Below are 21,394 nucleotides of genomic sequence, written 5' to 3'. Positions count from 1 at the left end.
TCTTCACCCAAGCACATCCTCATTTCTTGGGTGTGCTACAACTTCCGCCTCTTCCTGCTTACTCTCTGCCCTTGTCATCTTACTGTATACCCATTTGAGGTGACTGGCTCATTGCCCGGTGCCCTGACAATAGGGCTAGGGCTTCCCCCGCTGCCACCTCTTTCCTGATTTCCAGGCAGTGTTCTGCGGTCTTTGTTCATGCATTTATCTTATGGGCAGGCACCTTCTACCAGTGTTCCCCTGCAGTCTGTCCCAGGTCCAATGTTATTCCCCTACTTTGCCCCTGCTCTGCACACCAGAATACTGGGCCGTCTAATCACACGTGCACAAGTAGGAAGGCTCACAAACACTGTGCAGGATGCATAGCAATAGCCTTCCAAACACACTGCCTGGACAGCAAGCTGGCTGACATATCCCACTGCTGTTCCCCTATGGTGCAGCAGCAGCTCCCCTATGGTGGTGCAGCCACGTGCACTCATCCCAAAGAGGCGACCTGCTGGAAAGGCGGCACCACCCCAGGGAATCTGGGGGCCTGGGTGCATGTCAGCACGCATCCCCACTGTAGCCTCATCCCTGCATACATTACTTAGGGTTTCTGCAAAGGACACTAGCACCCTTTTACATCTCAGCACTGAGCCAAATACTTCATGCCACTCTGTCCTCCACCCTTCTGGAATGATGCACGTAAGTTAGAGTGTGTGTCAGCAGGCAACGCACAACATCTGTATCATTTGCCACTGGCCATGGCCTTTGCAAGCCATGCCCCATTGCTCTTATACCCATTTATGGCTGTATCCAGTGGTGATGGCCCTCAGAGTGAGGAACACAACTTGCCCCCCCTGGCAAGATAGCTTAGCTACTCTACCACCATGCTCTCAGAAGGATGGGACACCAGACAGGCACCAGCTTGTCCCAGTTCACAATGTTGCCACCTTCCTCTAGACAGGAGTCACTCCTACCAATGGGAAACCTTGCCCTGAAGCTGTGGCAAGGCAGCATGACAAGAAGTCCCAGACAGAAACATCCTCCCTTACAGCCACCTCTCCTGCATCCTGCTTGCCTGATCACTTGAAGTGCAAAACAACAAGGCCTCCTTCTCCCCATAACCTCTCCCATCAATACAAGACTTATGTGGCCAGGACCCTCCATGGCCTTGTCTCACCAGCACAACTACTGCCGTTCCCTCAACCCATCACCCACTTAAGAGCACTTTCCACTGAAATACCTGCAGCCTTGAAGACTTATTCCAACAATGGCACAAAACCAACAACCACTATTAATGTGGATCTGCCGCCCACTGTGCCCATCTATGTACCATTCCTGAGGCTGTCAATCTGGCCACTACAGTGGGGGTTGCACCTATTTTTTGGCCCTGCTATACTATCAAATAGGCAGGCCTTTCTTTACTTAGGCACTCCTAGGCAGGAGCTGTGCAGATGGACCATTTTGCAGTGCACAGAGAGGATTTCAGCCCTATACAAGTCAGGCAGACTGCTGGATAATAGACACCAAGTGTTTTGCACCATGCCGATGACTCCCACGGTGAAATGGACACAGCCCCCTCCGCAGCCTGGACCATTTTTCCAGATACTTGATGGTCTTCACATGCCACTACTTCCCTGAGGCCAGCATCCTGGTACCCTGCAGATGCTCTTGTTGGACACAGCTCACACGCACATACCCCACAGCCCCCACCAGCCATGCTATTCACCTATCCTGACGGATTCTGGTCCTGGATATCTACTTATTTTCTGGCAGACAATGGCTTGCAATTTCTTGTCTGCTTAGGCCAGACGCAGAATCATATCCAGAGGCTTGGATTGTTTTAAACAGACCCTGCTGGATGTAATTACATGACAATTCTTCCATCACTTGTTAAATTAGCACCTTTTCATATACATACACACATATATATATATATATATAATTTATAGAGACTTGCTTTTGTAAACATTACTCTCCTTCAGGAGGAGGTGTAGTCCATGGCATAAGGCAGCTCTAAACATGTCATAAATAGATCTGACAGCTATCACCAGCTGTACCGTGCTCCACAGGCAGAGGCCAGAGGTTGCAACAATAAACACTCTCCCCTCAGCACTTTGGTTTCCTGGAAAAGCAGCAGGTTGGCAACAGCTGCCATTGTCAGGCAAAGCACACCGGTCCCACAGTGAAGCCAAATTGGTGGGAGGCATCTCCATTGTGAAACACGGCCAGGTCGCGCAGAGGCAGGAGGTCCAGCTCCTCCGTGGAAAACTGGAATATCGTGTCCGTGATCGACGACTCATTGTCCAGCTGCAATATGCAGAGACACATGCCATGTAGCCATGCTCTGGGCTGCATGCTACGTGGCTAGTAGCCACACTGAAAAGCAGGTTGCATTATCACTTACTGTTAAGCTCATATGTGGTACATAGTGCTGGGTAAAATCCTCCTGAGCACAAGACAGTGTTAGCACTGACATGTGCTGGCACAGATGGATTCCCAGCAATTCCAGAGTGATTCCTCAGACCTGCTTGCCCCTGGAGGCACTTGACTGCCCTGGGGTAAAAAGGTTTCACCACCACGACTTGGCCATCACCTCTTTCCACTGGACATTAGGATGATTCTCTGAGTTAAGGATGAACCTGGCACAGTTGGCCTGGTAGTGCTGGAGTCTGACCCAGGAGGAGTCTGCACAATTTCCTCACAAGAGGGAGGCCAGGACTCACTGCAGCTGCATTTCACACAGCCACTTCCAACAGAATTAGTTCTTGGCAAAAACAAGACCTCCAACTGCTGCACACAACTGCCTCTGCATCCATCTGGCACCAGTCACCTTGGTGTCTGGCCTCTGGCCCCAAGGCTTTTGGAACTGAGCCGCACTGTCCTGCCGTGCCTTATCCTTGGCACCCCACATCTGGGAAGCCCCCTGTAATCTTCCCAAAAGGTCCATTGTGGCTGCTTTCATCCTGAGAACCAGCCTGGGAGTGTCACCTATTCTGCCTTTGCCCTTTCAGCCTTTGCTTGGTTCAGCCATCAAGGAGAAAAAAAATGTCTGCAATCCAAAGGAGCCTGACCCACAATTCAGGGGACACTAGACATGCCCCTCTCAGCCCTGCCGCCTCACAAACCTCCCCTAGCACGCCCAACTTTGCCCTCGTGCTCCACTTACCACGCAGCCCTGCAGGGTGGCTAGGTAGCTCTGGTCCCGTGAATCTGCCAGGAATTTAATTTCCTTCTCTGGCTGGGGCTCATCCTTGTCGCCCTCGGGCCTGCAGGAGTACGACACCTTCTGCGTGGCAATGCTGCTATGCAGCTTCAGGAAGCGAAGCTGCACTGTGCCAGCACCCTGGTATTCCAGCTGCAACCAAAGAGTAAGCACCGTTTATCTTGGTGTGGGGGAGCCTATGGCGCACACCTCAATGGCCCACCGATTACATAGCGTGTTGCAGAGTCCAACCCTCTCGGAGCCAGACAGTTTAGACTGAGATACTCTTTCCAGGACCAGATTTAATCCACCTTGAAATAATCAGCTGGAGGGAATATGTCCTTGCTCCACTACAGCTGAATAGCCAGGAGAGCTGCAGTACACCTACATGACTGTGTAGCCTTGGTTTTCTCGAGGTGCTGGCATTTTATTTCACCAGAGAGAGAGGGACACATGCTAGTCCCTGCTACCCCAACAGTCCCTTCCCACTTAGTCACATACACAAGAGCAAGGGGATTTGCAAGTTCCCCCCAGAATACCTCTGCTTCCCCCAACCCTGCAGCAGTTGATCCCATCACCTGGGATCCTGCCACTTCCTCTGCCAGAACATCCCTGCACGTTCCCACTGTCAACCCTGCTCCACACAGCCATGCCACCACCGTGACCATGAGATGTGTGGGTACCATCCCCACATCTCTGCAGTTGCATGGGAAACCTTACCAGAAAGCCCCCAGGCAGGGAACTGAACCACTCAAAGGTCTCCTCAGAGGCATATGCTTTCAGCCAGGCCTTGATGGGCACCTAAGGGCAAGGGCAGAGTGTTGCCAGTCGCTCAGTGAGTGAGAAGAAGGCCTCACTGCTCTGGACTTCCGATCATGCCTGCATCTAGGTTTACACAGCTGGACTTGTAGTGCGATGGCCAAAAACCCTATCACTGACTGCAAAGCCCAGCCTGCCTTTCCCTCCCTGTAATGCAACTTTTGGTCCCCACATGGGCAGTATCAGTTGCACTTCAAAGGGCCTCTACCTAACTCATCCTACAGTATGTCCTGGATGCTAGAGCAGGAATACAAGATTATTTGTCCCCCTTAGGTACCACCCTGTTGGGATGAAGAGCTGCTGCTCCTTACTCTTCCTCATGTCTCTCCCCTCAGCAAATCAGGTCCTCAAGACTAAATTGTGGGTTTGGCTGCTCTAGTTTTGCCTGCCCACCACATGAAGGGTAACAGGAGACAAAGATGCGTGGCATTAGTCTTGGATGCTCAAGGCTTTGGTTCAAGGCTCCTTTATCCTTCCCTCGAGCCAGCTCTCTAGCCCGTGCCCTGCGCTCGCTTCTCTCCTCCTTCCCAATTCCCAAGCCTCCTCTCTAGTTTTTGCTTCCCCTCCGCTGCCCCCATTTCAGGTCCTTGCACTCATCCTGCCAGGCTCTGCTCCTGCCTGTTCCTTAAGCTTGAGCCCTGCGTCAAGCAACCGCTCTGCCTCCTGCTGTAAGCCGCGTGTCCTACCTGATTGTGCACTGGAGAGATACAAGTCTCTCCCCCAGCTGTGAAGTTGCAAAAAGCCAGCAGAGAGTCCTGGGGGCTGCCTTGGTTGGGGTCTATGTAGTAATACCCTAACAGAAAGGAGAGAAAAAAGACTTAGGGCACCAGAAATACAGGGGAGCCAGTCACAGCAGGGACCAGACAGCTGGCCGTGAGCATGGTTACCTAGGTCAGCTTCACAGCTTGACACCCGGGGCACTCGTTCCCAAGGCACCTGTGGTGAGGTCGCCTTTGTTCCCCACACCATTTCTCTCAAACAAGTAGGGCTCAGTTTTCCATGGGGAACTTGTGCTGCATTCACCCTCCCGTCCTGTGACTGGAGCCGTGACAGGTGACACATCTATGCAGGCCTAGTTGGCTTTCCACTGGCACCATAGTGGAGGGGACCCTATGCTGCTGTAGGACAATCTAACACCTGTGTACAGTGACTGTCCTGATAACCCTCATAGTTCCCATGTATGAGTGGGACATGGCATATGTACTATGCGCAGTCAGTTTTAATCCACATCATTGGCTATCCCAGGGTAGCCTTTTGCTCAGCCTATTTCCTGCTCTCTGCCGCTTCCTGACTAGTAGCTGATCAACAGGGTCAGATTAATGCATAGGTAAGGTAGGCATATGCCTAGAGACCTGAGCTGCGCAGGGGCGCGGTCCTTCCCTCCGCAGTGGCAGCGTGAATGGCCCCATCTGCCTCCCTTTCTCTTCCCCTTCCCTCCGTGGAGCTGCTTCCTTGTAGTAGCTCTCAGCCCCGCTCCCTGCAGGCGGCAGCGCCGGGGTGGGGAGTGGGGTTTCAACTTGCCTGGGGCCCACGAGTTTGTTTGCCTAGGGCCCACTAAAGGGTCAATCTGGCCCTGCTGACCAATGCCTTGTAATCTGGCTCACTGTCTGTCCCCAGCCTCTTGCAACTGATACCAGGGTACAAACCCTACAGCAATTATCATCACTGACACCTGTTGTGTGACCATAGCCTTGGAGATCACAGGCCTGTTGAGTCTGACGGGATGACCTGGACACCTCCATGCCCCATGCTAGACTTCCCTGGCATCCAAAATATATCAGGACCAACAAAGATATTTCTAAGTGGGCCCTGCTGATGCCAGGGCAGAGGACTGGGAAGAGATGCAGAGACTGCATGTGTAGGAATAATATGCTCAGAGAGATTTTCTGATCAGTACAGCCAACAGCCCCTCTGTCCAGAAGGAAAACAGTTTTGCGGTGACCCCTGGCTGCTTGCATGCTCTGCCATTACCCTCCCCTTAGGAGGGCAGGATGGGCAGGGCAGAGATCACCTACTTACAGTAGCAGAACTCAGTGCTCAAGGAAATATGGGACTGACCACTCTGCCTGGAACCAAGCTCAGAGGCACCCTCTGCAGATCCTGCCTCTCTCTAGATCCTATTCTTGACTGGCTGCATCATAAGCTACACACCAGTGAATAATACAACTTTGCAGCATAAGCCAAGTTTCCTGAGAGCCAGATGGAGCCCATTTTCCTCACAACTTCTATATTGGGTCCCAACTTCTCTCTCCTGCCCCGAGGAGAAGAGATTATTCCTGTACCGTCTGGGAGGTGAGGCTGGGCCAAGAGCAGCTCCTTGCAAGTGGTCGCTGGGTTGTCCTTGGTGCCATTTGGGTGGTCGACGAGCAGCTTCAACTCATGGCTCAGGTTGCCCATAAGAGCCCAGACCGTGTCGTAGTTCAGTTTGTTGGAGGAATAAATCAGGTGCTAAGAGGTGACACAAAATGAAAGATTTACACCTACCCTACCCTTGCCCTCCTTCCAGCCACCAACCCCCCCATATGCTGCCACTGCAGTTGTCTAGTTAGGCTTTAAGTGTAGGGACTGCCACTGGCCGTGGGCTGGAGCAACACGCGGCACAACAGGACCCTGATTTCAGGGGGGATGGAGGGGAGTGCTGTTCTCCAAAACACCTGCTGCCCTACTACCTCCCTAATACAATCACAGGCCTTAGCACATTACCCCAACATCTGTTGCTTATTCTGTCCTATTGCCACAGCACTACCAAGCTCAGCTGCTTTCTCCATGGAGGTTCTTCATTGAGGAAACCCTGTGATGCCCAAAGCAGAGCCTGGTTTATAGCTTTTCTGCCATGTTTGGGAAACCAAAAGGGAGGGTTTGGAGGGGAGCCCCATGCTCTGGAACCTGTCACGCAAATACAGGAAAGTGGAGGCTCTTGGTCACGTGGCACCCTCTGTTCTCCCACTTCTATTTTACCTGCAAGCTCTGCTTAACCCTTCCTACATTGCACACACCCCTGTGCTTCAGGGTCCAAGCTGGGGGTTGAGAGCAGCACGTCACTGTTAGGTACCGCTTACTGCACTGACAGGCCTGCCTTGCTTACCACAAGCTTTGGCCTCCTACAGACCCCAGCCTGAACAGCATATTGGGAGAGGACACAGACATTTCCCCACCAAAGGAAATAGCCCCCATCATGTCTGGTTGTCACAGGCTCGACCAACACTACTCACCTTCAGTTCCTCCATGGAGAGGTTTAGGGCTGGTCCACGTGGACCGGGAAGGCCAGGTGAACCCTACAGAACAACACCACCAATGTTACAACCCTCCTAGCACGCTGTCAGCAGCTTGGTGTCACTTCTCTTTTGCTTGGGAAACCAAAGGGCAGGAGACAATGTAAAAAAAACCCCCAAAAAACAGCTCAACTTACCAGCAGGCCCGGCTTGCCTTTACATCCTGGGAGGCCTTGCAACCCTTTCAGCCCCTGCCGTCAGGAAGGATGGGAAAAAAGAAATCCTCTGCAAGGTGCTCTGCTGCTGGGGACAGCCTTGCAGAAACACTTATGACCCCTGCTGATCCTATTCACAAAGTCAGTAGCCCCACCAGCTCAGGCCCCCCAGTATCCAGTGCCCACTCTCAATTCTTCCCAGGTTGAGAGCCTGCATAGTAAGAGCTTCAGAGGGTGATGGAGAGTCTGGGCATCACCATACCAGACAGGAGGACATCACTGAGGCACAGTGCAGTGCTGGCTGCAATACCTCCTTGGGGGCCAGGCATCACAGGCTGGAGACAGGCCTATGGGGCTTGGCCCTGGCTTTACATCACCAGAAGCCAGGAGGACTTGTACTTCTGTGCTCTTGGCCCGATCCTTTGACATACATTGACAAGGCAGCAGCAGCCTGGGATGCACTACTCAGAGTACTGCTAACCCCATCGTGCAAGGAAGCACCTGGAGGAGGGCTAGGTGTTTCCTTATCCCTTCAGCCTTCTTGCCTTCCCCAAATCCTCCTGCCACATGTGGGGAAGCTCACAGGAACCACTGGACAACTGCCTTCGTGGTGACTTGGTGGGAATAGTGCTCCCACGGTCAGTGGCTTTTTCTGTTGCAACTTCCTCACTCCCCCAGCCTTGCCCTTTCCCAGAGACCCTGCTGGCTGGGGAAATTGTGCAGCCCTGACCACAACACTAAAGGCAGTGGTCTGGGCAACACCACTCCGCCCCTTTTCAGCTTCAGAGCTTTGGCCGGCTCCCTATGCACTCAAACTATCTATCACAGCAGGGCCAACGGACCTAGACAGCCTTCCATGTGCCCACACGGGCAGTCAGTGGCAGACGCTTGGGTTAAATCGTTGCACCTCCAGAAAGCCAGCCTTCCACTCCTTGGGACACAGGGCTCTAGGGCCAACTGCAGCATTCAGAAGGGGACTGGACCCAATGATCCTTCCAGCCCTAATGTCTATGAAATCTATGAGCAGAGAACATGAGGCCATCGACACGTTTTGGGGCACACACAAGGGGTTGCTCCCACTTTCCCCCACTTCTTTCCACAGGCAGCAATAGCATCTCTGAACCCGGGCAACGCTGCCCCTGCACTGTGCACAGCATGTCACGGGATGAACAGGGGACGTGGGAACACAACTTCTGTCAGGGAGGGGAGAAAACAGTTAAAGACAGGACTGAGGATCCAGTCCAACAATATGCCCCACTTACTTTTTGTCCAAAGAAGCCCTGGAAGAGAAAGACAGAAAAAAGAATAAACATGGTCTGGGATGAACAAACCCATGCCTCCTTTAGAGAGAGCGTGACCCCCTGTAGCAATGCAACAAGGAGAGCTCTAGGAATACTGCCAAAGGACTCAGGAGTTGGCACAAAAACTATGTAGGATAGGGCACCCCAACTCCCCCCCACTCTGCCCCTAGCAGGCACAACCTCTCTGCAAAGCATGAGAAACTACAGAAAACTGCAAGAGAGGCTAATGTTGGGAGAAAGCATAATGTGTTTTCAGTAGTTGGGCTTGGATGTCCTCCAGCCTAGAGGTTGCTGGGTTTTAACAGCTCCAAAGTGACAACAGAGCTAAGGGCTGCTGCAGTTATTCTGCAGGCAGGCCTGCTACTCCAGCTGCCTGTGTCAGGCACCTGTAGTTCACAGCACCTGTCACAGGACAAGAGACCACTATCCCATCTACCACATGCTGCCATTCCTGCCCGCTCCCTCCTTCCTTAGGAGGATGAGGAAAACTTACCGGGGTCCCAGGGAGCCCAGGGAATCCCTGTGGGCCTGACAGGCCAATGTCACCCTGCAAAAAGAGCACACACTCCCTTGCTGCAGGACACTGCATTAACCCCGTGCGGGGTCCCCGCTGTAGTTCTACAAACCCTCTCTGGAGTCGCTCCCTCCCCAATGCAACCCTGTGGGGGTCAGGTCTTGTACCTTTGAGCCACGGAGGGGTTCTCCCTTCCCTCCTTCCCCCCGGTCAAGAAAGAAACCTTACACTCCTTGGTTCTTCTTTGGCCCTCTCCTGCTAAGCACTCAGACCTTGGCACCCCTCTCTAAGGCTGCTCTTATTACTGCTTGGAGTCACAGGTGCTGGCTTTTATTTTTGCCGTGGAGGGAGGTGCCTATTGATGGACGTGTGGAAAGTTTTATGCATTTTAGGTGACAGCCCCCTTTCCAAGTGGGGCTGGGGCCCTTGGGCCCCCACGTACTGGGCACCTCTGCTTGCAGTGTTAGACTGCCTCGGGGTTCAGAAGGGTCCGCAGCTTGCCCAGACCACTTGGTAAGCTGCTGTCAGCTGTCAGGACTCCTGATTCCCAGTCCCTCTGCTCTGCTCAGTCTCCTGGAGACTCCTCAACAAGTTGCTACCACTGAGGCCCCGATTCTGTAACACACAGCTAGCACCATGCCTCATTTTCCTACTCATCTCAGAGCATTTTGCAGGGAAGAGACCCTTCTTCTAATAACACCCAAAGAAAGAGCTGTACGTTACATTTTGTTCCTTCTGATATGGCTGCTTTTGCCTGCATACATTTATCCCTCCTTCCAAGGCAGGCAATCTACATTTTTCTCATGACAATTACTCCCCACTTCTCTCATTGCTTCATGGCCTCCCTGAGGCATCAACCTCTTCCATCCCCCATGGGAACTGTGATCTAGTGCCTGACAGGGGCCACACAGCCTGACAAGGGACAGTGCTGCATGACCACAAACCACTCAAGCCAGGGTAGGTGGGGATGTAGCAATCTTACCTGGTCTCCCTTGGGTCCTGACCTCCCTGGAGGGCCTGAGGGTCCTGGCTTGCCCTGAGAGAAGCAAAGGGTACCACATGAACGCTCCAGGATATGGAACAGGCAGAGAGTGAGGAAGGAAAGGAAAAAAACCCTCTTACGCACCTTGAATCCATCATCTCCTTGCGGCCCCAGAAATCCCACACTGCCTTTCTCTCCCTAGAAAGACCAGTCAAGGTTGGAAATCAGTACTAGAAGACGCAACAAGCCTCAGCAACCCCTCCACTTCCTTCTTTTTTCACATCCTGGTAAAGGTATTTAGCAGAATTCACAGATTTCACTGGAATCTGACAGGCCGCGCCACAAGTGCTTCTGCTATGGCCTCAAACTTGCAACCTCTGGGCTGTCAGGCATGCACCTTAGTGCCCGCGTCACCCCAACCCCCAGCTCCTGCACTGACATGTCAGATGGTATCCATGTTACCGCATCCCCTTTAATAATCACTTTAAGGAAGGTGAAAAGAAGACACGTAGAACCCTGCAAATATCAGTTCTGGTACCTTGCTACAGCAGACAGATCTGGAGGTTTTGCTAGCTGCTGAGATAAGGGATTCCTGGACCAAAAGCATCCACTCTAACCATAAGGGACATAGAGTTTGATGTACATTTACATTATGCGGTGTCAATAGATACAGGTCTCTATGCAGCCATTATCTTCAGAGGGCTCAGAGCCTCAAAATGTTTCCTCTCTCGAGCTCGAGAGAGTCCAGAGGAGAGCCACCTGCATGATCAAGGGCCAAGAGAGCAAGGCTTACATGGAGAGGCTGAGGGACATGGGACTCTTCAGCCTGGCGAAGTGAAGGCTCAGGGGGGACTTGGTGGCTGCCTATAAGTATATAAGGGAGGGTGCATCAGGATTTGGGAGAACAGTTGTTCCCAGGGCACGCCAAGCGAAAACTAAGTCTAACGGCCATAAACTTGTAGGAGGCCGATTCAGACTCGATATAGGGAAACATTTCTTTACAGTTCGAGTGTCCAAGGTCTGGAAGAGATTCCCCCAAGAGGTGGTACAAGCACCTACTCTGGACTCAAAGGGCATTTGGATGTTTATCTTGCTGGGATCGTCTGATCCCTGCAGACTTCCTGCCTCTGGCAGGGGAGCTGGACTCGATATGAAATCTATAAACTACTTATATACACATTATTTCCACTTTAACTCTGCGAGGAGGAAAGCTACTTTGAGAGCGAGTCTACTTATTCCACTTGCCTACCTCTGGGGCACTTTCTCTAGCCTGTTAGTTCATACTTGCCAGGTCATCGGTGAGAACTCTAGCTAAGAACGCAGCAGAAAGCTTCTGCTAAAAGCATGCATTTATCACAAGCTCACCATGCAGAGGGAGACTTGCCACCATGATAAAAACAAAAGCCCTGCTGTGCTGTTGCCAATTACAGCAAACTGGAAAACTCATTTTTCTTTATTTCTGCTTCTGCATTTTTTTTATTTTTTCAACTGACAGATTTGACAGGGCAAGTCATGTTTTCAGTTTCCTCCAGTTACTGGAAATGCAAAAGAATTTCGGGTCCAAAAGCACAACACCAGCTGTTCTGGCTTCTGGATTACACTTCGGCACATTTCCAGGAAATGTGTTTATGCAAACAGAAAGGGAAATTCTGGTTTGCTCACCCTGGCTACACTGAAACCAGGATTTCCCAACCTGGCTTACAGACACTGCTTCTCCTGCTGCAGCAAGCAAAGGATGAATGACCCTATATTTGCTGGAACTGCCTTTCCATGGATGGGCTGACTGCCCTGGACTTGATTGAACAAGGGCTGTCCTCATAATATTATGATATACCGAAACAATTTCTTTACTGCAAGGTTCATTTTCCTGAGGGCTGCACATGACTGACTGGTGCCAGGGCACATTTGCCAGTTCTGTGTACTGTACCTGATTAGCACATAAAGCGTATATGTGCATGTGCATGCATCTGAAAGTCAGGAGGCATAATGGGCAGGGACAACATAGATATTACATGACCCAACACCCCCAGGGTCTGGTTTCTAGCCTTGGTTGGGACACTACTCACCTCGTGGGCAGAGTGGGGTGGAAAGAGCTAATGGAGAGAAAAGGAGGAGTCTGATACATGAATCTCCACTGGGTCATGGGAACAGTTATGTCAACAAAGGAAGAAGTGAGACAACTCAACCGGACAGGTTTGGAGGAAGGAAAGAATAAGTGACCGTACCCAGCATCACATTCAGAGGACAAAGCCTTCACTGGGACTAAGGGACTGATGGAGCAGAACGCTACATACCCTTAAGCCTTTTGGACCTCGGTCTCCCTTTACCCCCTTCAGTCCAGGAATGCCCTGTGAGGGAAAAGAAAACCCCAAAAACCAAACCAGAAGGTTGTATCTGCAAAACTCCCATCAGCTGCTGCACTCTGCCTATAGTAGACTTGCTCATTCCCTACTGAGGAACAGTTTGCTGGAGAGAGAGAGACCATCAGCAAGGTCTATGACCCCCAGGAACCTCACCAAGCACAACTACCTCCTTTTGGAGGTGACACTTTCCACCAAAATTTTGATCGGGCCTTGGAATATTTTTTTCCAACCCTTTTCTTACAGAGGACAAGAGCAGAGGGCAGTGATGAGAACATGTTGTTGGTATTTCAGTTTGGTTGCCATTTGAGGAAAGAAAAGGTAGAAAAAAATTTACACGTTTGCATTTAAAACAAAAAGTGGCAGGCTTTTTGCTCCGCCTGCTATTACATCCACAGTGTGAATGAAGGTGACCATTTCTGAATTACCATCACCATCACAGGGCCAGCCATGCAGAATTACTTGAAGGCTATGTTATTTGCTGGACATCAGAGTCCATCATATTTTAGGGGAAAAATGAAAATGCACAGATTCTGAGAAAATGGTTCCATCAGAGCCAAGATATGACCCTCATTCTTCCAAGTGCCTTCCTCACAAGACCACTCCTCTCTGCTAGCAAGTTTGTCAGTATTTTACAATCTGCGCCTCGTAAAAGCAGGCTCAGGAAAAGCCCCTGCCTGGCCTGGTCCTGGTTCTGCCTGGCCAATTTTGGGCTCAATACTCACATGTGTTCCTTGTGGTCCCTTTGGTCCCTCTGGCCCCTGTTCACCTTGAGAGCCCTGGAAGGTACAAGCAGAAGAGACCTTTCTCAGGTGGGTCAGTGTACCAGTGAGGTGGGAACACCTCCTGGTGCACTTTTTGCCCATAGAAAAACAGACAGCTGGGAAAGAAGAACAAGTGCTAGAGAGACGGGAAGGGGCCCTGGCCTGCCTTTATGTCTAGTGAGACATCTAACCCACACTAGCTACAAACCCACACATCTGATGGCGATGTGTTGCAGATTGGCTGTGTGTGGCACTCAGAACTGAAGGGTCCACATTAGCTCAGCAGTGACGGAGGCTCGTACAGCCCAGGCAAGTGTGTACAGGGTACGGACAAGTAGTACGGGACTCAGGCACTAGACAGGACGGTACACCCAGTGGAGAAGTGGGTTTTCCTACCTTGGGGCCGCTGGGGCCTCTTGGGGGCCGATGTCCAGCTCTGCCTCGCTTGCCCTGGACAAGGATAAAGAATCAGGATTCCTGGCAATCCAGGCAACCCAGAGTTATCCAAGTCCCAGTTCCCTGCTCACATCCCCATTTCAGGCTCTCAGTAAAACTGTGCTTCCCTCCGCAGCACCACAATATCCCAAGGCTACCTCTGGAGCTGTTGTGCTACCCTCCTTGTTACCCTACCCTGAGGCTGCCCCCACGTTGCCACCTCCAGTCCTGCTGTGCTCTCCCCTTCACCATGCTACAGCTCCCAGGCACCCCCCACCCTTCTCTCCAGCACCCCAGCACCTCCCCAGTCATGCTGCACGACCACCGCTTAGCTACACTCAGACCAGTATGCCTGGGCTAGCTTTAGCCAGTAGCTTAAAAAAGCCTTTAGAAATTGGTGCTGGACTGGCCTCCAGGATTACAGTGCCACTTTACCCTTCTGCCAGGATTGCCAGGGAAGCCAGTGTCCCCATCACGCCCAATGTCCCCCTAAGGAAACAGAGACATCATTCAGACAGCAGATGACATCAGAGAGCTAAAAGAGGGGGAAGGACTGACTGCTTTCTACACAAAGGAAACTGGGAACAGAAAATCCCAAGGGATGAGAGGGAAGCAGCTGTAATGGATTTGCATTTACTTTACGCTCTCCAAGCAAGAAGGGTCACTCCACCATTTTTACCCATTTCTTTTGTGACAGCAATAAAGGTGCAATGTGAGTTGGCACAGTGCTCTCCTGCCCACCCAGATTCCCATTGCTACCTCACCCAGATATGGTATTTCTTGTCACTGGCATATTCCTGTGCAGTGTTCCCTACAGCATATAGCCATTCCAACATTGCTTACAAAGCACCAACTTTTCTTTGAGGATGAAAGGAGCTATACATGTGAAAACTATTACTGACAGATAACAGTGACATAAGGTTCATGGCTGCTTGCGTGGAACTGCCTCTGACACTGAGCACCTAATGCACTCTACGTCCACTTCACTGTATAATAGAAACCTTCTCTATCGTTTTGGAGGATACCTCATTTCCCCATGTGAATGATCATAAGAGAAAGACTTCTGATGTTACCTTTTCTCCTTTCTGACCTTTGCATCCTTCTGGACCCGACTGCCCTTGAGGCCCCTGAAATCGACAGGAAGAAGGAATCATCTTCATCAAAATGATGCAGATGTGGCAGCAGGTTACCCAGGGATGGAGGGTAATTTAGCACAGGTCCCAACTGCCCTTGCCCTGGGTTCTGTTCCCACCCTCTCGCTCACACACCCATTCTGCTAACCCCGTGACTCAGCTTCTCCCTGTTTCTACAAGATCTTAAAAAAAGCAGGGAAAAAGCTGGTATTCAGATATGGGAAAGAGTATTTGAGAGCTCAGGGAGTCTTCACAAGGCCAAATTTTAAAGCCCTGCTCTAAGGCTGGGCATTGGAAGTACACTTTACAGACACAAGAGGAGCTAGAAGAGAGGAAGTATAAGTGTTCGGGAAGAGGGGATCTGATGCACCCAGAGCTGATGTGTGGCTTGCCTGTTTCTCCATGCCCTCACCGTTTGCCCCGGCTCTCCAGGCTCACCCTGGTCCCCTTTCTTGCCTGCCAGGCCCTAGTGGGAGAAAAAAACCCAAATACAAAACAGATGATCAATCCATGACACACATATCTCTCTAAAGCACATATTGAGGTGACCTGACTACAGAGACCCCTTTATCCTATCAACATTTTACACTAGCACTATGTACCTTTCCCAGCACAACTTTGTGCGTGTCCACATTCAGCACTCCCCCAGAGAAGCAGACCCCCTTCTTTCTGTTGGTGGAGTAAGGTCACCCCTCCAACAAAAAGATGGCTTCTGCTGCCAGCCAGTAGCTGGCAGAAGACATAACTGGACACTTGAGACCTTCTATCAGCCACTTTGGTCCATACAACAGCTGGTCCCTTCCTTGCGAATGCTTCATGACCTATGTGCTCTGCTTCTTCAGTGAAGCTGAGCGCTGAGGGTGGCATTGAACACTGCAGGTAGTGACAGGAGTAGTGCAGGTAGTAACTTCCAGAGAGGTGTGGCCTGTTAGATACCCCCCTGTGCTTAGCATTGTTTACTGACTACTACTAAGGAGCTTGGTACATGGTTTATTTTGGATGTGGGTTGCCTAAATCTCCCCATGCACTAAGCAGGGAATGCAGGAACTGCACACTGTGGGGCCAGGTGCCTAATGGTTTGGATCTAGCCCTCAGAGCCCAATTCCTCCTCTTCAGATGGGAATGAGACTCTCTTACTGCCCAGGGGGGCTGTGGAAGGCGAAAGGTCTCACTTGTGCAGCGCTCGGCTATTACAGTGATAAGCACCACTGAAACAGCGCACAAGGAAATGATAAATTCTGTCTGAAGAGCAGAAATAAGGTTTAGGGTCACCCATTAGAAGGATATTAAATAGAAGCTCATTAAACAAGCACACTCTATCTAGGACACAGAACAAGGCTGGGGTCTTAGTCTGCAACCTTATTACTGTTCTTTTCATGTTGGCTTTTGTGTAATATAATCCACATCAGGTTGTAAAAACTGAGCAACACTTTATGATTTTCCAGATGAAAGGTTTCATGTCCAATTACTCCTGCTGTGGTGAATACCTTGCTGAACCAGAATTCTGTGCAATCAAGTGCAGTCTACTTTTATTGTATTCTATTCACTTCACCCCCCTAACCTATGGGATCCGATGCAGTCTCAGCCATCTGCTGTACCCACATGTACTACCTGTTCAGACTCCTCGCCATGAAGGCAGATTCAACCCATGTGCCCTGCGTTTACTAAAAAATGCAGTAAATGCAGCCTACTCACTTCACTGCCAAGTGGTCCCGGTGCTCCTGTTTCGCCAGGTGACCCGTGCAACCCCTGAATTCATTTTGGGGTGGGGGAAAGGACAAAACAATTGACATTCACTCATTATCTTGCCTTGGTGACAATAGACTGAGGGTGCCTATGGAAGTGTTGTGAGTAACCAACTTGCGGGTGCTCAGAGCACACATTGAAAACCCAGACCAACCTACTGAGGTTGGGATGATTCACAGAGCATATCCTTTCTGTACTGGCATCAGCCTGAACCATGCATCTGCCCTTGCAGGGACAGGGGAACAGGGGGCTAGGCCAAATGTGCACGTATTCATGAACCATATAGGTCCAGAGGTGCCTACAGAGGGGGTGCTGGTAGGGAGTCTGGTCTCATATGGGATTTCTTTAAGTGAGTGAAGGGGGCGGAGCAGAGCAGGAAAAATAATTTTACCTGTTGGCCAGTCTCTCCCTTCTTGCCAGGATCTCCTTTGGGTCCTTCTGGCCCGAACAAACCCTTGAATCCTTGGATGCCTTTTTCCCCACTAGAACCTGGTGCACCCTAGAGTGTATGGAGGAAAAGGGAGATGCAACAGCCTTAGGAATGTCATTCATAGCACAGGCTGTGAAGGACCTCAAGAGGTCATATAGGCCACCTGTCTGCTGTGAGGCAACAATCCCTGCCCATCTCAACCATTCATGACAGAGTTTTGTTGTATAAAAACTCTTAAAGTTTTCACTTAAACAATATCCACAACCTCCCAAGGCAGCTTGCTCAAGTGCTTGCCTAATCTTAGAGCCAGGACATGTCTTCTAATACCTACCCAAAACCCTTTTTCACTGTAAGTGTATTGCACAAGTGCATGAAGAGTCATTCTCCATAGGACTTGGAAGCATTAACAGTGGAAAAACCTCTAGGGAACTACTTTGTCTACATAATAATGGCTGCAAACAACTTATTACCAGACATGGGATACCCAGAGAAGAGAGCTAGGGGCCCAAATCAGATAAATGATCCAACCCTTCATGACCTAAGTGGATGGCCAGCTTTGGACCTAAAACAGTCGGCTCGAGCTTGTCTTCTGACACACCCAGCTCATTTTTTTTTTTTTGATTGTGCCCAACTCTAAAAGCACAACCCTAACCCTTGCCTTGCTGCCCAATAATGTCCTGCTCCAGGCATTTTAGATTCTTCACCCATGACTAAGCACCAGGCACCTTTCAGGCTTTTTTAAAGTACTGCTAGAGTTTCTTCTGCTTTCCATCTTCTCGTTGCAAATAGAATCTACTGAAGTCATAAAGTAATTGTGGCCAGAGGAAATGAGCTGCCATCTTTGAAAATGTAACAATCAGGATCCAGACAAGATTTATTTCTTCAATTAAGTCGTGCAGCATCATTAATACCTCTGCAGAGCTTTGTACATGTCAGCACAGCAATCACAGACTGTCACTGCAGTGTGGCCAGTCACCGGGCAGTGCACAGTTGGAAGCGAGTGAGTCATTTTCCCCTATAATTTTAGACCTAATGGATAGGCCTTTTTAGGAACATGACATGCCATGGGCCATCAGTGAGGCACATTTCTGGTGAACTTCCAGGTCTTAATGATTCACTCACAACTGTTCTACAAAACCAAAAAAATTAACCACAATGGACCATACCTTTCCAAAAAGAGCTGGTAACTGAATCCTAATTGCACATTGACAGCTATACTTAGCCACATGTCTAGTTAACAACTGCACTTAAAATGCTTATTATAGACTACAAGTTTAAAGCAAACCAGAAAATAATGACTTGATTGGAAAGCATTTATCTAGATTGATTCCTTCCTGAATTTCCTTTTGCACTGCCCGTATGCTACTTTGAGCAATTATGTAAGGGCATTACCATGAATGCCATCATTCTGTCCAGAGAGATAATGCACTAGCTGGATTCAGATTCTGCGACATGCAAGGCTCAGGGATGTCTGGACTCGGGTACTCTTCTCATCCTGGAATCGCTGCCCCCAAGGCTGGTAAACTTTCTGTCAACTCCTATCTGCACCCCATTTGTCCCAGTGTACTTTTCAGCTCCAACCCAGACTACAGGCAAAAGCATCAAAGCCCTCCGAGAAAGGCCCTTCTTTGTGGTATTTCCAGCCTGCATGGAACTACAGATGCCCATGTCCCATTTGTGACAAAGTCTGGTGTTGTGCGATTCTGCCTGGCTTATAGCATCATTGCCCTTGCTGAACCATCAGCAGTACTAATACATTGAAAGAAGAAAAGGAATAGAGTACTGAAAAAGCTGACTAAAAGAGCTGTCTTTTTAAAAACCTGGTTTGAAATTATTTTGCATGGTCCTCAGCAATTGTTCAGTCACTGCAGCTGGTACTTACGCTAGGACCCGGCTTGCCTTGGTCCCCCTTTATTCCATCCTCTCCTGGGGCTCCCTGCAGGAACATTTAGGAATTCTTGTGAATCAGTCTCTCCTACAGGATGTGTCCTTAAGTTCTCTTGTAATCACCCACCCATATCTTCTGATATACACACAGTGCAAAATCTGGTCTTACAGTGATACCCAAGTCCTGGGCTATGGAGACCCAGTTTTCTTGGGAAGCCTAGATCACAGGGAACTAACTACTCTGTCCTTCCCACAGATGATCCCTGACTAGATCTGTGTAAGAACCCATTGATTTTGCTTGTTGGCAGTTCTGGGGCTGGTGTACACCCCTTTTTTGTTTTGGCTTGATCTGCTACAAAAAAAAGATTAAAAAAAAAAATCAACAGATGAAAAAGTTGAAAACCTTTCCACCGTGGGCCAAAGGGAACATTCTGCATTGCTTCCGAAGATCTTTCAGAAACTGCCCCCCTCCCCCCTCACCTTTTTTTTTTTAAAGCTAAAACTAAGGTCACTTTCCGACAAAATGTGAGTTCCCACCACAAAAGTTTCAGACATTTAATCATGTTGTGGTTTTGAGGGGTTAGTGACACTAATTTATGAAATGTTGCTGTTGCTAAATCTGCATTTTTTACCTAAAAATTTGGAATTGAAAAATGTCACTGAGTTCTGTCCCCAACAGATGGAGGGTTTCACTGTTACTCCCCCCTGCTGTATAAGTCTCCTGGATAAATCTTGGAATAGAGACAGGCTGTCTCCCAGCTGCCATGTTACAAGTAAACTAAGATGCGCTTTTCAAAGGCAATGCTCCACCAAATATATCTAGGGACTGGTGATTTGGGGGGCTGAAGTTGAGACACCTTACATGTTCCAATTTTCAGAGAGCGACTGCCAGCACTTCCTGAAAATGCCTGTGATGAACACCCAAGAACTGAGATATCCACAACTGTTAGTCACTTCATCACACCCTGCTCCAGGACTTTAAGGAAAATTCTTCTGACCTGAGTTTCACACACAAAGAGGACAAAGCACTCCTTAGCAAAGACCCATGAGTGGCTCTCCACAACACCAATTCCACATACCTCTAATCCAGCAACACCAGATGGTCCAATCACTCCAGGTGGTCCTTGATCTCCCTGGGGGGAATACGTGGGATCGATTAAATTCTGGTCTCCAAGCCACTAAATGCACCTAACAAGCTCCTCATCTCCACTGCACTTCCACATACAAAGGACGAAGGTTAGACTCTAGCATAATTTATTGTGTTATAGGCCTTGCCATTGACAACTCCCTCTCCATTTGGAATACTATCCCAGTAACAGTTTTTCCCTTGTGACTGGCTAAATGGCATCTGCAGAGGAAACTCTGCTTACAGCACAGGGCTACCCCTTTGTACTATAGCACATAAGTAACTAGAAACTTGGGTTTGGGAAATGAATACAACAGCTAAATCTTCAATCCTATGTGCTTTTCACTGACTTCTCTCCATTACAAAAAGGGGATTTGCATTGCAGTGGTTGCCGAAGCTCTCTGAGATCCCAGACCCATGGCAGTAGGTAAGCGCCTTGCTAGTCACCCAGCCAAAGACAACTCTCCACCACATGTTGGAGAACTCCAGTTTTCCCATCACCTATGGTACACTATTACAACAGGGAAGGTTACTTCACATTGGATAATTTCTTTTCAGTACCTTCTCTCCCTCAGGACCGTCTAAACCAGGTAGACCTTGGAGACCGGCTTCTCCCTGTAAAGAATAAAAGAAAAGGTTGCACACAGTCAGGCAAGCAATTGCTTATGCAGAGGAACTACTCAGCCTCTACAACCAATAACATGGCCAAACTCTACATTACTACATCAGAAACACTGTAATCAGCAAAGAAGGAATGGTACAAAGGCTGACATACAGTTCGTCCTCTGGCTCCAATTGCTCCTGCAAGGCCAATCACACCGACCTGGCCCTGGAAAGGGGAGAAAAGTTTTGGTTATTAGAGTCTGGAAAACCCCCAGAAAACTAATCCTGGAGTCTCACCTGACTGAGCCTAGCATGAACTTGTAGTGCCAACCACAGCAGCAACTGCATTCAAAGTTGTTTTCCCTATGCCAGAAGCCTGAGAAAATTAATTCATGCAAGACAACCAATGTAACTTTGAAATCCCATGCCCGAGGATTGCCAGGGAATAAGAAAGTCACATGTACAGAAACAGACCCATACTACTCCCTAATGGAAAACACCAACAGTCCCCATGGGGCTCCAAAACATTAGGCAAATGAATTCACTCATCCTAAAGCACAGCCCTCAACATCTCACACATAGCAAAAGGAAAGAGAGATTTATGGTCAAGTTATTTTTAACCAGGTACAAGGAACATGCTTGGACAAATCACACTCCTAAATCAGTAAGGAACCCTAGGA

At 49.6% G+C, this 21,394-nt stretch overlaps 1 protein-coding gene across 6 annotated transcripts in view; it reads right to left on the bottom strand.

Annotated features, from left to right (window-relative positions):
• Positions 1-1,820: 1,820 nt before the first annotated feature.
• The window catches only part of COL27A1 (collagen type XXVII alpha 1 chain), a 227,985-nt gene continuing 208,411 nt past the window's right edge, over positions 1,821-21,394 (bottom strand). For 3 of the 6 annotated variants that reach the window (XM_059715547.1, XM_059715549.1, XM_059715550.1), the window contains 23 exons: positions 20,887-20,940; positions 20,673-20,726; positions 20,065-20,118; positions 18,981-19,034; positions 17,060-17,167; positions 16,618-16,671; positions 15,335-15,388; positions 14,863-14,916; positions 14,225-14,278; positions 13,751-13,804; positions 13,316-13,369; positions 12,525-12,578; positions 10,375-10,428; positions 10,231-10,284; positions 9,228-9,281; positions 8,696-8,713; positions 7,416-7,469; positions 7,219-7,281; positions 6,289-6,454; positions 4,693-4,799; positions 3,908-3,988; positions 3,152-3,340; positions 1,821-2,292 (listed from right to left, as the gene is read on the bottom strand). In XM_059715547.1, the coding sequence (XP_059571530.1) occupies positions 2,143-2,292; positions 3,152-3,340; positions 3,908-3,988; positions 4,693-4,799; positions 6,289-6,454; positions 7,219-7,281; positions 7,416-7,469; positions 8,696-8,713; positions 9,228-9,281; positions 10,231-10,284; positions 10,375-10,428; positions 12,525-12,578; positions 13,316-13,369; positions 13,751-13,804; positions 14,225-14,278; positions 14,863-14,916; positions 15,335-15,388; positions 16,618-16,671; positions 17,060-17,167; positions 18,981-19,034; positions 20,065-20,118; positions 20,673-20,726; positions 20,887-20,940 (1,692 nt within the window). In that variant the 3' untranslated portion in view covers positions 1,821-2,142. Of the gene's footprint in view, positions 2,293-3,151; positions 3,341-3,907; positions 3,989-4,692; positions 4,800-6,288; positions 6,455-7,218; positions 7,282-7,415; positions 7,470-8,695; positions 8,714-9,227; positions 9,282-10,230; positions 10,285-10,374; positions 10,429-12,524; positions 12,579-13,315; positions 13,370-13,750; positions 13,805-14,224; positions 14,279-14,862; positions 14,917-15,314; positions 15,389-16,617; positions 16,672-17,059; positions 17,168-18,980; positions 19,035-20,064; positions 20,119-20,672; positions 20,727-20,886; positions 20,941-21,394 lie in introns of those variants that run through there. The other 3 variants (XM_059715548.1, XM_059715551.1, XM_059715552.1) reach the window with 3 other exon arrangements.

This window comes from Alligator mississippiensis, chromosome 12, assembly GCF_030867095.1.
Source record: "Alligator mississippiensis isolate rAllMis1 chromosome 12, rAllMis1, whole genome shotgun sequence".
NCBI lineage: Eukaryota > Metazoa > Chordata > Crocodylia > Alligatoridae > Alligator > Alligator mississippiensis.
This window is presented reverse-complemented; position numbering and strand designations above follow the sequence as displayed.